General features: G+C 35.4%; 1 protein-coding gene across 1 annotated transcript; it reads right to left on the bottom strand.

Annotated features, from left to right (window-relative positions):
• Positions 1-267: 267 nt before the first annotated feature.
• On the bottom strand, positions 268-13,452 carry Ir94e (Ionotropic receptor 94e). Its single transcript, XM_075295565.1, has 4 exons — positions 13,355-13,452; positions 12,234-12,981; positions 5,058-6,440; positions 268-495 (listed from the first exon to the last, which is right to left on the bottom strand). Exons 1-4 carry the CDS (start codon positions 13,450-13,452, stop codon positions 268-270), a joined length of 2,457 nt encoding a protein of 818 aa, XP_075151680.1.
• Between the last annotated feature and the right edge of the window lie 333 nt (positions 13,453-13,785).

The following is a 13,785-nucleotide window of genomic DNA, read 5'->3' as shown; positions in this document are numbered from 1 at the left end:
ATCTATAATTGTATCTGGGTATGGTTACACTAGGCTATATATATTTTTCCACGTCCATTTTTGATATGGGAATAGCCTTATTGAAAAACACTCCTATCGTGATTTTTTGATTTATGTCTAAAATACGATTTTTTCGAATTCGGATAGACCCCACATTACATGCTCCATAGGTGAACCTTTAATAAAGTCGAATAGTTCATGTCATGCGATCTCATTGGAATCGCTTAATATTAATCTCATTGAATCTCATTGGAAACGGTTAAAATATTAAGACATTGTATTTATAATGACAATATAAACTCGAAAGATTCCAGTATGGGCTTTAGTACCCTCAAATGGCATCCCTAAACCCGAGTGTAGAGAAGTGTAGCTTAAAGCACCAAACATCCAAAGTTCAGCAGCAAATTTGAAGAACCGTTGGAGGTTGCTGGAATTGAATAAATGCTGCCTGTTAACAGCTGCAGATGGTAGTGTGGTAGCACCATTTCGTTGGCACTTTAAATAGAACACTAAAAACAGGGGTTAAGGCGTGAAACAGCCCAGTTATTAGATGATCATACTTCCGAATCTCTTGGGGCTATGCATTATTCATATTTTATGCTTTGAGCGGGTCATCACTTGGAGAATATAAGGAAGTGTTCGGGTTTAGAGTGATGAGCTAGTAAGCTGAAGGCTGTTTTTGCGTCTGCAAATGCTGTCTTTGAATGTAAATCTTGAAGTCTTGAGAAATGTATTAAAAACTCTTTATAAATCCATTTCTCTTTCTCTCAGTACATCCATTTACCCATCGAAAATGTTTATACCCTTCACCACTGCTCTAGTACAGGCTATAAAAAGTTTGTGCATTTGCATTTATCGCCAAGAAGGACCATCGTTCAGTATAACAATTGTCTTAGAACTAAATTCTGAGTCGATTAAGCGATGCCCGCCTGTTCATGTATTTTTGTGTGCAAAGTACAGCTCGCAGTTTAAGTCCGATTGGCATAGGTCTTATTATTTTCGCTTAAAGACAATCGCTATTGATTTTGGAAAAATCGGTGCAGATTTAGATAAAGCTGCCATATATAGTTATCACCGATCTGCGTGTTTATCAACCGATCTTCTTCAAATTACGTACATCGGAATATTTTGTGAGTCTCGGAAAACATGCAAAATATCAGTCAAATTTAGATTTAAATATAGCTCCCATATACATATATTTTTCGTCCGATATGCACTTAAATGACTTGCTTACAATTTGGATATTGTCGTCAATTGTGACAAATTATTGCAATCTCATATGAAATACTTAATATGGTGGAAGAAATGAAAGTAGAAAGCTAAACGTGGTCGGATGGTTTTACAAACAACAAGTATAAAATTTTCTACAAAAATAAAATTTTACTTCGACAAAATTTTCTATAGAAATAAAATTTTGACAAATTTTCTATAGAAATAAAATTTTGACAAAATTTTCTATAGAAATAAAATTTTGACAAAATTTTCTATACAAATAAAATTTTGACAAAATCTTCTAAAGAAATAAAATTTTGATAAAAATTTCTACAAAAATAAATTTTATTTTGACAAAATTTTCTATAGAAAGAAACTTTTGACAAAATGTTCTATAGAAATAAAATTTTGGTAGATTATTTTTGGGGATCGGCTATATATAACTATAGACTGATATGGACCAATTTTGGCATGGTTGTTAGCGCCCATATACTAGCGCAATGTACCAAATTTCACCACGTACCAAATTTCAACCGGATCGGATGAGTTTCGGAGGTCAAATCAGGGAATCGGTTTAACAACCAATTTTTGCATGGTTGTTAGAGACCATATACTAACACCACGTACCAAATTTCAACCGAATTGGATGAATTTTGCTCCTCCAAGAGGCTCCGCAAGCCAAATCTGGGAATCGGTTTATATGGGGGTTATATATAAATATGGACCGATATGGACCAATTTTTGCATGGTTGGTAGAGACCATATACTAACACCATATACCAAATTTCAACCGGATCGGATGAATTTTGCTCCTCCAAGAGGCTCCGCAAACCAAATCTGAGCGTCGGTTTATATGGGGTTCATGCGTAAAAGTGGTCCGATATCACCCATTTGCAATACCATCCGACCTACATCAATAACAAATACTTGTGCCAAGTTTCAAGTCGATAGCTTGTTTGGTTCGGAAGTAAGCGTGATTTCAACAGACGGACGGACATGCTTAGATCGACTGAGAATTTCACCACGACCCAGAAAATATATCCTTTATGGGGTCATAGAGCAATATTTCGATGTGTTACAAACGGAATGACAAAGTTAATATACCCTCCATCCGATGGTAGGGGGTATAAAAATATGAGCAAAATCGACTGAAAAATCTCCAAAACTTGTGCCATTATTGGCCCTTCTGTATCAAAGACAATATATTTATCAGCTTCGATCATGTTTAGTACTTTGGATTTAGTAAAATATTCCATTTGTAATTATTCTGTTGTTTCCGAAATATGTATTTGGAATAATAAGTATGTTCAGAAAGAATAGCTTCATGAGATTAAGTCAGTTTTCTACAGCTATAGACTATCAAAGTCTCCTACGATACCATATTGTAAGTTCTCTTTTTTCACTTTTCTAGTGCAAGCGAAAAGCGTCAACTTTTAACTTTTCGACGCATTTACAATTTAAAGGCTAATTAGGTGTGCTTTTTTCCTCCTAATATTTGTATAATATTTTAAGTTAGTGAATTTAAATAATAAAATATTTTTTTGAAAGACTTAGTTTTAATCGAAAACTTCAAAATAAGATTCTTGGTAGAATTTTCTTAAAATGTTGGCAGTTTATTTTCGACTCGAGTGGCAACCGAGTCAGGTATTTAGGTATAGCCCCCATATGAACCAATTTAACTTTATTTTAGTTTGGAGAAAGTTTCCTTTACTCTAATAATTTTTTTGCGTACGTTAGTTAAATGACCACAAAAATGGGAAAAATATACAAAAATGAAACATAAAGATTTACTTAATTCGTACGTCTCACAAAATAGTTCAATTTTTTTTTATTTGTAAATTTTACTACAAATGGGCCCACCTTTAAGTTCGTCGGCACTAAAGACATTCTTGCAATTTTGAATTTTTTTCCTTCAAACTACAAAATTTTCTTCAACAAGTTAAAAATTTAATTATGTCTAATAAGTTTTCTTGAATTTGTCAAAAAAATATTTACGTACACTGAAAAAAATATTTACGTGGTATTAAAGATTACGCAACCTCAACCTCAACCGCAACCTCAATGTTACATGGTCACCATCCAAAAATAACATTTTGCTCTTGAAACATGGTTGAGGTGATCATATTCCTTCTCTGCGTGTACTTTTGGTTCAGCTTTTTGGGTGGGGGTATAATAACTTTGCCATTCCATTACAGCATTCAATAATAACGCGATCATCCTGAAATTTGGCAGAGACTCGTGTTTTGTCTGTACAAGTTCGAAGATGGGCTATATCGGTGCAGGTTTTGATATAGCCCCATATAAACCGACATCCCAATCAGGGGTCGTGAGCATCTAGACACCGAAATTGTCCGTTTTGTCAGAAATTGGAAATCTAGAACTATTTTTGGTCAACAAAAAACGTGTGCCGAATATGTTGTCCATGCACGCAAAAAAATAATTCTTTCCTCCCAAACGAAATTTTAGACAAACAAAGTTCGTTTCTAATTTGCTTTTCGCTGTCAGGAAGTTTATTTGGAAGAAAAGTATATACTGTTTGTGATAAACGTGTATTCTTTTCCAGGATGTAAAAAACAATTTCATAAAGACAAACTAAAAAAAAAACATTGTTTTCTTGCTAATTGCATTTTCCCTCACATCTTTCTCACATCCACGAGGTTTTTTTTAGTTCTTAACACCTTTTCCTGTAATACCAACAATGTAGAAGAAATTATACGAATTTATAAATTTTTAAATTTTTTTTACCTTTCGCCTGGACGGAGAATCGAACTGCGGACCATGCACTTTGTAAGCCAACACACTAACCACTGAGCTATGTACCTGTTATGGTCATCAATAGATAAATATCCATATAAGTTATATTTATATAGCATAGCTTGCGGCGCCCACGAACCGAATAAACAAAGTTTATTTAACAGAAACAAACATTTAGTTTGGCACCGTGGAGCAGTGGTTGCTACGTCCGACTTGCATGCCAAGGGTCGTGGGTTCGATCCCTGCTTCGACCAAAGTTTTTTTTTTTAATTGTTTTTTTTTTTACATATATTCCAGATATGTTCGGAAGATTCCGAAAAAATGTTCAACATTACATTGTAGTATATTAAATTTTGAACTGTAAAATGTGTCTTATTAAAGACCTAAAGTCAGAAAAGAACAGTGTTTGATATAAACGAAATGGACTGTGTTGTTGTTTCAAAAATAACTTTTTTTATTGAAAAAATAAAAATTTTGTAACAAACGAATATTTTTGGTGATAAAAGTTTAAAATTTTCGAAGCAATTCAAAAAACTCTAACAAAAGAAAAACGTTTTCGGTACACGTTTTCCAAACGTTTTTTTTTTCTTTGCGTGTGTAGACCAATCTCCCGATTTCATGTCTTGGACGTCTTGGCACTCAAATTTTTATCCGATTTGGCTGAAATTCTAAGTTTAGAGGTATTTAAATCCATAAAGAAGTATGCCGAATATGCTGTTTGGCGGTACATGTTTCGATATAGCCTCCATATTGATTCAGGAGATCGATTTGACGGCTTGGGCGTCTAGACACCCTAATTTCCGATTTGGCTGAAATTCTATACCTTTTTGTCAAATTAAAATAAAGCAAAATATTTTACATGAGCTGCATATATTTTTATTAAGGATGATAGCAGAAGATACAATTTTTCATAAGATTTCTATAAATATTAGTTGAATTTGTAATATTCATTCTTACATAATCATATTAAAAACTAAAGGCAGTGCGTGAACCTCTAAACTTTCATTGCCTTTTAAAACGAATATGCTTCAGAAGAAAATGCATATTACCTATTTATGGGGCTTAAATTGATTAAATTTTTTATGATTCACATCTCTCCCATTAACCTTCAAATTCTTATTCATAATACCCCCAAAACATTTGATGAATTTCTTGAAAATTTTAGCACGATAAAAAATCATTAATTCCAAAGAAAATACCACCAATACAACAACTAACATAATGGCCAGGAATATAAAAATGTACCTGAGATCATCAACTTTCATAGCATGGAATTCCTTCTTTTTGCTCAAATCGGAAAACTCTAATTTTCCAGCTTTTATCAATTCCATAAATCCATGTTCCATCCACATATAAATTAGACCTGATTGATATACCTCCAAAATAAGTTGATAAACAGATTCGATGTATAGGGAATTCTCGTGGACCGGATAGCACATGGGAATATTATTGTAAAAGCAAAAACTGGAGCTTTGGCGAAATAGATTAGTGGTGAATATCTTTTGTTGCTCGTGCACAATAGTCCATTTGGTGGTGGGTACAACATAGCCATAGTCAGTGTTAAACGTTTCTCGTAATTGTAAATATTTTTGATAATTATTTTCCAGAATAAACATTGTGGAGTATTTTTTCATATCAGGTGCTCTGGTAAATATTTCATTATATTCTGGAGTCCAGGCAATGGATTTCAAACCCGATGCCATTATATCGTCGAGATTATTTAGAGTAGGCATCTTGGGCGATTTTGTTACATAGGTGGAAAAATAAGCATTGTAGGCTGTGGTGAGTAATATACCCAATACGCATATTTGCAAATATAAGGCGCTAACAATTTTGGGCGGTTTAGGTAATTCTGTGAAGGATTGTCCCAATAGACCTCGCAAACAATTATCATGGCATACAATATCTAAAATATCTGGGCTATATCCATGGACATACAAAGCAGCACTCAATGCCATGGATAATAGAAGTAAACTCCCAACAAATAGAATGTACGTTTCACCCTTAAATACAGAGGTGAAAAATTTATAACCTGGTATGTCAGCCTCTACAGGTATCATAAGACACCAGTTGATCATTTCATATGGATAGCTGAAGCCAACGAATGGTATATCGGGAAATGTTAAAGCTGCTGACCATTCCACAGTGCCATTGCGTACGGCCCTCACAATATCCTGGCTGGGCAATAGGGAGTTGGGATTGAAAGGCAAGGGCTCGTAAATGTTGCAATTATATTTTTGGGCAAAAGCCCAAACGAAGTGGCCAGCGAATCCTCCGATAAATTGTTTGCCATTCACATCGTAGGCTATAATACGGGGATCAGAACCTCCAATTACTACATTCATTTTATAGCCCATTAAATTCATTAAACGTTTGGGATACACTTGTTCCTGATGTTCACCTTTTGCGGCCATTTCTATCGTTTCCATTTTGAAAGTGGGAAATGGATTATAGCGATATATTTTTCGAGTTATCTGAAACAAGAAGAGAAAAGCGATATTTAAACTATCAAGCACTGTTGAAAACCCTGAAAGAAATATGAATTAGGCTAGGCAGAAAAAAAGGATCGGGACTTAATCTCCTCATGTTTACAGATACATATATTTCTAAACCTGAAATTTTCTAGTTCAATGCTCAAATACCCTCCTTTCGTTTATATTATATAATTTAGAAAGTCAATCACACTATTGTCTACATTTCTTCCAATCCCTATTGGCAAGTAGGACCATGTTCTTCTTCGAAGTGACATATATTTTGGTTCAGAAAATAGAACTTGTTCTCGGTTTTGGGTAACTATTTGCAAATTGTCTAATGTAGTTAAGAGTAATTAATTCTAGGTCTTCCCCAATTTGGATTACAAAAGGCATAGGTAAAGTAGAAACTCTACTTGCCATCCAATCAACGTCCATAATCTGAAAACGTGATAGTTACGAATTTATAAAACAAAAAATTTCCGCTAACGTGACTCGAACCTGGATTGTCTGCTCCATATGGTCAACAGTTGCCTTAGCGCATTGAACCACCGCCTAAGTTGCCATAAGAAAGTCTAGCGAATATTTTAAGACTTTTCGTTGCCTTCGTTCATGAAATCATGAATGCCCGAGGACGAAACCGTGACTTTTCGTAAACGCTTACCCTTCATTTTGTTACCGTCCGTTCACGATTTTCGAACGTAATCTTTTCTTTTAGTGTAGTTTGATTAACGTATAAATTAAAGCTACAACCGATTTAACTTTATTTTAGTTCAAGAGAGTTAGTTTATTTTAATGTGAGAAAATTTTTATTATTTTAATAATTTGTTGCTTACTTTAATGACGTGAACTAGAAATGAAAAAAAAGTTGTATACAAATGAAGTACACAATTTTACTAAATTTGAAAATATTTCATATTTACCTAAAATGGGTGAAGTTTACTTAAATTGTGTTCATTACAGGTTGGCTGATAAGTCCCCCGTCTGACACATAGATGGCGTCGCTAGTATTAAATGCATATATTATATAGTACAAACCTTCAAATGATTCGTGTCAAAATTTGACGTCTGTAAGTCAATTAGTTTGTGAGATAGAGCGTCTTTTGTGAAGCAACTTTTGTTATTGTGAAAAATATGAAAAAAAAGGAATTTCGTGTTTTGATAAAATACTGTTTTCTGAAGGGAAAAAATACGGTGGAAGAAAAAACTTGGTTTGATAATGAGTTGCCGGACTCTGCCCCGGGGAAATCAACAATAATTGATTGGTATGCAAAATTCAAGCGTGGTCAAATGAGCACGGAGGACGTTGAACGCAGTGGGCGACCGAAAGAGGTGGTTACCGACGAAAACATCAAAAAAATCCACAAAATGATTTTGAATGGCCGTAAAATGAAGTTGATCGAGATAGCAGAGGCCTTAAAGATATCAAAGGAACGTGTTGGTCATATCATTCATCAATATTTGAATATGCGAAAGCTCTGTGCAAAATGGGTGCCGCGCGAGCTCACATTTGATGATGTTGATGATTCTGAGCGGTGTTGATGATTCTGAGCGGTGTTTGCAGCTGTTAACTCGTAATACACCCGAGTTTTTCCGTCGATATTTGACAATAGATGAAACATGGCTCCATAACTACACTCCTGAGTCCAATCGACAGTCGGCTGAGTGGACAGCGACCGGTGAACCGTCTCCGAAGCGTGGAAAGACTCAAAAGTTCGTTGGCAAAGTAATCCCCTTTGTTTTTTGGGATGCGCATGGAATAATTTTTATCGATTATCTTGAGAAGGGAAAAACCATCAACCGTGACTATTATATGGCGTTATTGGAGCGTTTGAAGGTCGAAATCGCGGCAAAATGGCCCCATACGAAGAAGAAAAAAGTGTTGTTCCACCAAGACAACGCACCGTGCCACAAGTCATTGAGAACGATGGCAAAAACTCATGAATTTGGCTTCGAATTGCTTCCCCACCCACCGTTCTCAGACCTCAAAAGGATGCTCGCAGGGAAAAAATTTGGCTGCAATGAAGAGGTGATCGCCGAAACTGAGGCCTATTTTAAAGCAAAACCGAAGGAGTACACCAAAATGGTATCAAAAAATTGGAAGGTCGTTATAATCGTTGTATCGCTCTTGAAGGGGACTTTGTTGAATAATAAAAACGAATTTTGACAAAAAAAAAATGTTTTTCTTTGTTAGACCGGGGACTTATCAGCCAACCTGTTAAGTTTGCTAGATTGTGTCTATCTTGAACTTCATATTGCGCTAAGGAGATTTTTTCTTAAACAACAGAAAAAAATATTATTATCTTTTTATTTATTTATTAAAGGATTTAAAACCATAATAAATTATGATATTAAATGAAATAGGCACTAACAACAAAGGTTTTCGACTTAAAAAAATATTATTTTTAATAGAATTTCTTCAATTCGACAAAAATTATAAAATTGTGCATGATGCATTTACTATATTATTTTATTTAAGATTTTCTAAAATTAACGACATATTGTAAATATGAATGTGCAAAAATAATCGATGTAGCCGGAGATTTTTAAAAAATTTGGAAGAAAGAAAACAGCTTTTACTTTACTTTTTGATTCTAATAAAAGTCCCTAGACTATGGTTGCCGAAATCCATGACATTGCGCCGTACATTGTCGCGACAAGCAAAAACTGTCACATTTTTCGAAAATTGTTGCCCATATTTTATCACTTGGTATTTATTTAGGTAAATTTGCATAAACGCCATGTCGTAGTCGTTACTGCCTGCCTACTTTAAAATTCCTAAATATGTTGGAACCTCTGAAACTTTCTCCCAAGATAGCTGCGATGATTTTATATGAAGTTGTTTTTTAAAAGACTTTACTGGCAATTACTTTCGGTTATGGCAAAAAAAATTTAGATCTGAAGTGACAATCGCTGCTTCTTTCGTAGTGGCGATTCTTGAAATTTGGGTATGGCAGTTGGCGATTGTTATAGTGTGAATAAAGAGTCTATGCTAGTGATGGGGATAAGATCGATTTTGAAATATTGGTAGGAAATACAGACTTGAATAGAGTTGGGCACTAGGTAGGTGGCAGCCCGATGCATCAGGCTCACTTAGACTGAATAGTCTAAGTGAGCCTGTGATACCACAGTGGTGAACTTCTCTATTATCACTGAGTGCTGTCCTATTCCATGTTAAGCTCAAGGGACCTCGTTTTTATAGCCGAGTCCGAACGGCGTTCCACATTGCAGTGAAACCACTTAGAGAAGCATTGAAACTCTCAGAAATGTCACCAGCTTTATTGAGGTGGGATAATCCACCGCTGACAAATTGTTTAGAGTTCGATCGAAGCAGGAATCGAACCCACGACCTTGTGTATGCAAGGCGGCCATGCAAACCATTGCACCACGGTGGCTCCGAGCACTAACCGTGAACTGATAACTATAATTTGTAAAAATACATTTTTTTACATTCACTGCTCAAGTGACAGCTGATGATTCGAAAGGCAGTAATAGTCATTTGATTTGTTTCTGTTAGTGATGAGATTGAATGAAATGGCAACAAATCTGACAGACAAACGTACATTTAACAAGCAGAGCCGTTCAACTTCAAGATAAATTTAACGATTTTACCTATGAAGACTATATCAGATTTTGGATTTATAAGAAAGATTTTTGTTTGAGTTTTAGAGGAATCATTAACATCTCTTGTAAGTGTGCAAAAAAATGATGAAATAGCATCTTCATTGGAAATCTAAAATCTGTAGATTTTCACCTCCAATATTTATGTTAAATGATTACGAGAAGTAAAATATGGAAATTTTACATTCAGTTTCAAGCAATTTTCACTATATGGACCGATAAAAACTAAATCCGATACACGTTTTTGTGAGTCTAAAATACAATTTCAGGCAAATCGGATAAAAACTACGGTTTCTAGAAACTCAAGGAGTTAAATCGAGAGATCGATCTTAAGGGGGCTATACTGAAAAATGGATCGATACTCACCGTTTTCGGCACACCTCTTTATGATCATAAAATAATTATTTAAATTTAAATAATAATTTAAATTTCAGGACAATTGGATAAAAACTACGGTTTCTAAAATCTCAAACAATAAAATCATTTCTTGCACACCTATTTATAGTTCTAAAAAAACCTCCAGATTTTCAATTTCAGGCAAATTGGACACCAACTACAGTTTCTACAAGGCCAAAAAGTAAAATCGGGAGATCGGTCTATATGGGGGGCTACTAAAACATTGGCCGATACTCACCGTTTTCGGTGTACCACTTTATGGTCGTAAATTAATTCTAGATTTCAAATTTCGTGCAAATTGGATAAAAACTACGGTTTCTATAAGCCCAACAAATAAAATCTGGAGATACTCACCATTTTTGGCACACCTCTTTGTGGTCCTAAAATACCTCCAGATTTAAAATTGCAGGCAAATTGGATAAAAACAACGGTTTTTATAAGCCCAAGACCCCAAATCGGGAGGTCGGTTTGTATGGGGACTACATCAAAACCTGGACCGATATAGCCCATCTTCGAACTTGACCTGCCTGCAGACAAAAAACGAGTTTGTGCAAAATTTCAGCACGATTGCTTCATTATTGAAGACTGTAGCGCGATTACAACAGACATCCAGACAGACAGACAGACGGACGGACATGGTTATATCGTCTTAGAAGTTCTCCCTGATCAAGAATATATATACAGTCGGAAATCAATAAAAACTACGGTTTCTATAAGTCCAAGAAATGAAATCGGGAGATCGGTCTATATGGGGGCTATACCAAAACATGGACCGATACTCACCATTTTTGGCACACCTCTTTATGGTCCTTAAATGCCTCTAGATGTGAAATTGCAGGCACAATCGATAAAACTACGGTTTTTATAAGCCCAAGACCCCAAATCGGGAGGTCGGTTTGTATGGGGACTATATCAAAACCTGGACCGATATAGCCCATCTTCGAATTTGACCTGCCTGCAGACAAAGGACGAGTTTGTGCAAAATTTCAGCACGATTGCTTCATTATTGAAGACTGTAGCGCGATTACAACAGACAGCCAGAGGGACGGACATGGTTATATCGTCTTAGAAGTTCTCCCTGATCAAGAATATATAGTCGGAAATCGATATTTCGATGTGTTACAAACGGAATTACAAACTTACCCCGTCACCATTCTATGGTGGTGGGTATAAAAAGTATGAAAATCCAAAACCAAAAATATTTTTAAAAACGTTTTCTTCTCTAAAAATTGAGACATATGCCTTGAGCAATTGAAATTCCGGGATTGTTGGCAAATTTTGTGAAGGATTCGGAGGCCAAATTCCGGGACAATCCAGGCGAATCCCGGCCACCTAGCAAGCCTATCTAGGACAGATCGACTCAGATTATAAATCAGTACCCTCTGACAAATAATATTTTGACCAAAAATTTGAAAAGCTAATATCCAAATATTCAGCGTGTTGTTTGCAGGCTCTTGGTTACTTTTAGTTCAGTTACTTTGTAACTTTCAAGTATAAATAACAAAATTGAATGAGTTTAGAAACAAGTTTTTCCATCTTTTAAAAAATCACCACATACTAATGAAAATATTTAGAAAAATACAAGTGTTATTATTTTTCACTTAATAGGTATGTATCGTGCAAAAAGAGGCTTAAGGCCACAATTAAGGATGGACTTCTTTAATCACTAAAAAACACACACACACACACTTACACACTTTTTATATTGTGTTAATTAATTTTTGCAATATGATATCTGTTGTAATGACATGAGATATAAACAGCAACAACATAGCATACCTGGTAGTCCGCCATTAGAGCGGCCACATACAAAAGTTTCTGCCTCCAACAATGCTGGAATAATTGCTCTACAACACCTTGGGCTATGGCATTATACTCTGCCATAATCTCACCATTCTTCATCAATGGGGCGTTCATCAGGAACAACACTTTCGCCACCTTCATTCGCCACAAATTCAGTGATAATTTTTGTAGAAGGCCCGTATGATGGTCCAAGGTGATTTGGATGCCCGAGCGATTTATATCAATCTGAACAATGGCCAATAAATGATCCGTCATTTGATTTTTAAGATAAAAGTGTTGCCATTCATTTAATTGTACAACTGGCACCTGTACATACCTCATAAAGTTTACAACAAATGGAAGTGACGGCAATGGTGTTGATGGCCATATCAATGGTGGTGGTGGTGGTGTTGTTGGGCCATTAACTTTTCCATTTAGAATGTGATCGATAAAGGTAATGTTACCATCAGTAGAGGCTTCATCCATAGCCAGAGTATCGTCATCGTCCTCATCCATAACAACATGGCCATCGTCATTGCTTGAGGTGTTGATGTCATTGGAACTGATAGTGGGGATGCTGATGTTCAGGCTGGAATAGAAAATCTCTGCAATGGTAGTGTTTTGATTATGCATCACCAGAACATTGTCGTATTTATGCAAATGTTGCAAGTCCTTGAGGAATTCGATAAGAGTATAACCAAAAGCTGCATTATTGCCATCTTTAGCTAATTGTCCATATTTAGAACTTGAGGCAATATCATCAGCATAGGCAAAATTGTGGTGTTTGATTTTTGGTGAAATTATTGTTAATAAAATTATTAAATTGTTTAAATTGCCCAATAATCGCATTAAATCAAATGTCTTAGTTAGTGATGCCATTCCCTTTTGAGATGCTGGTTGCAGATGTACACTGTATTCAATGCTGTTGTATACTCTCTAAGCAATACACAGCAACAAATCTCCTCCTTGGCGCTGAAATGCAACTTGTCCACTGCCTAGCTTTGCCTTGCAATACTTGGAAGGTTTCTTGGAAATAATTGTAATTTTACCTTAGGCGCGGATATTTATCTCAATCTATTTTATGTTTATTTTATAACTATAATGTTGCAATACCCTACTCTAGGGGTACTATGGAAGGTCTTGGGTCATGGCAACAGCTTGTATTTGTAGTGTTGTCAATTCTCATAGGCTTAATTTGTGACATGTTATTGGCCATAGAGATTTTTGTACTTTTGTACTTGGTAGAGGGAGAGACACACAAACTCATAGGTTAAGTTATAGTGAAAGTCTGTTGATCCTATCTCAATTAAATATTCACTTCATTACGCTACCACCGATGATGAACTTTTCCCTATACTCAATGAGCGCTTGCTTATTCTATTTACTGACCTACGATAAAGGTCCTTCGCACACGAGGGTGAGTTATTATATTTCCGGATTGCACAATCCTAGTGTTTCTATCTGCCAAATGACTGATCTATCGTAAAGCTTGACATTTTTGAGGTTATACGTTGTTTTAGAACGTTCTCTCGCCAATAAAATTAAATTA

This window comes from Haematobia irritans, chromosome 1 (assembly GCF_050003625.1).
Source record: "Haematobia irritans isolate KBUSLIRL chromosome 1, ASM5000362v1, whole genome shotgun sequence".
NCBI lineage: Eukaryota > Metazoa > Arthropoda > Insecta > Diptera > Muscidae > Haematobia > Haematobia irritans.
The sequence above is the reverse complement of the archived record's forward strand: the minus strand, read 5'-3'. Positions and strand labels throughout refer to the sequence as shown.

Coding starts and splice junctions, on each gene's coding strand:
- Ir94e (XM_075295565.1), bottom strand. CDS start 13,452: ATGGCCAATAACATGTCACAAATTAAGCCTATGAGAATTGACAACACT. Junction 12,982..13,354: donor CCTTCCATAGTACCCCTAGA/GTAGGGTATTGC, acceptor TATTGCCTCAAG/TTCTAAATATGGACAATTAG. Junction 496..5,057: donor TGAAGGTTAATGGGAGAGAT/GTGAATCATAAA, acceptor TTCTATTTAAAG/TGCCAACGAAATGGTGCTAC.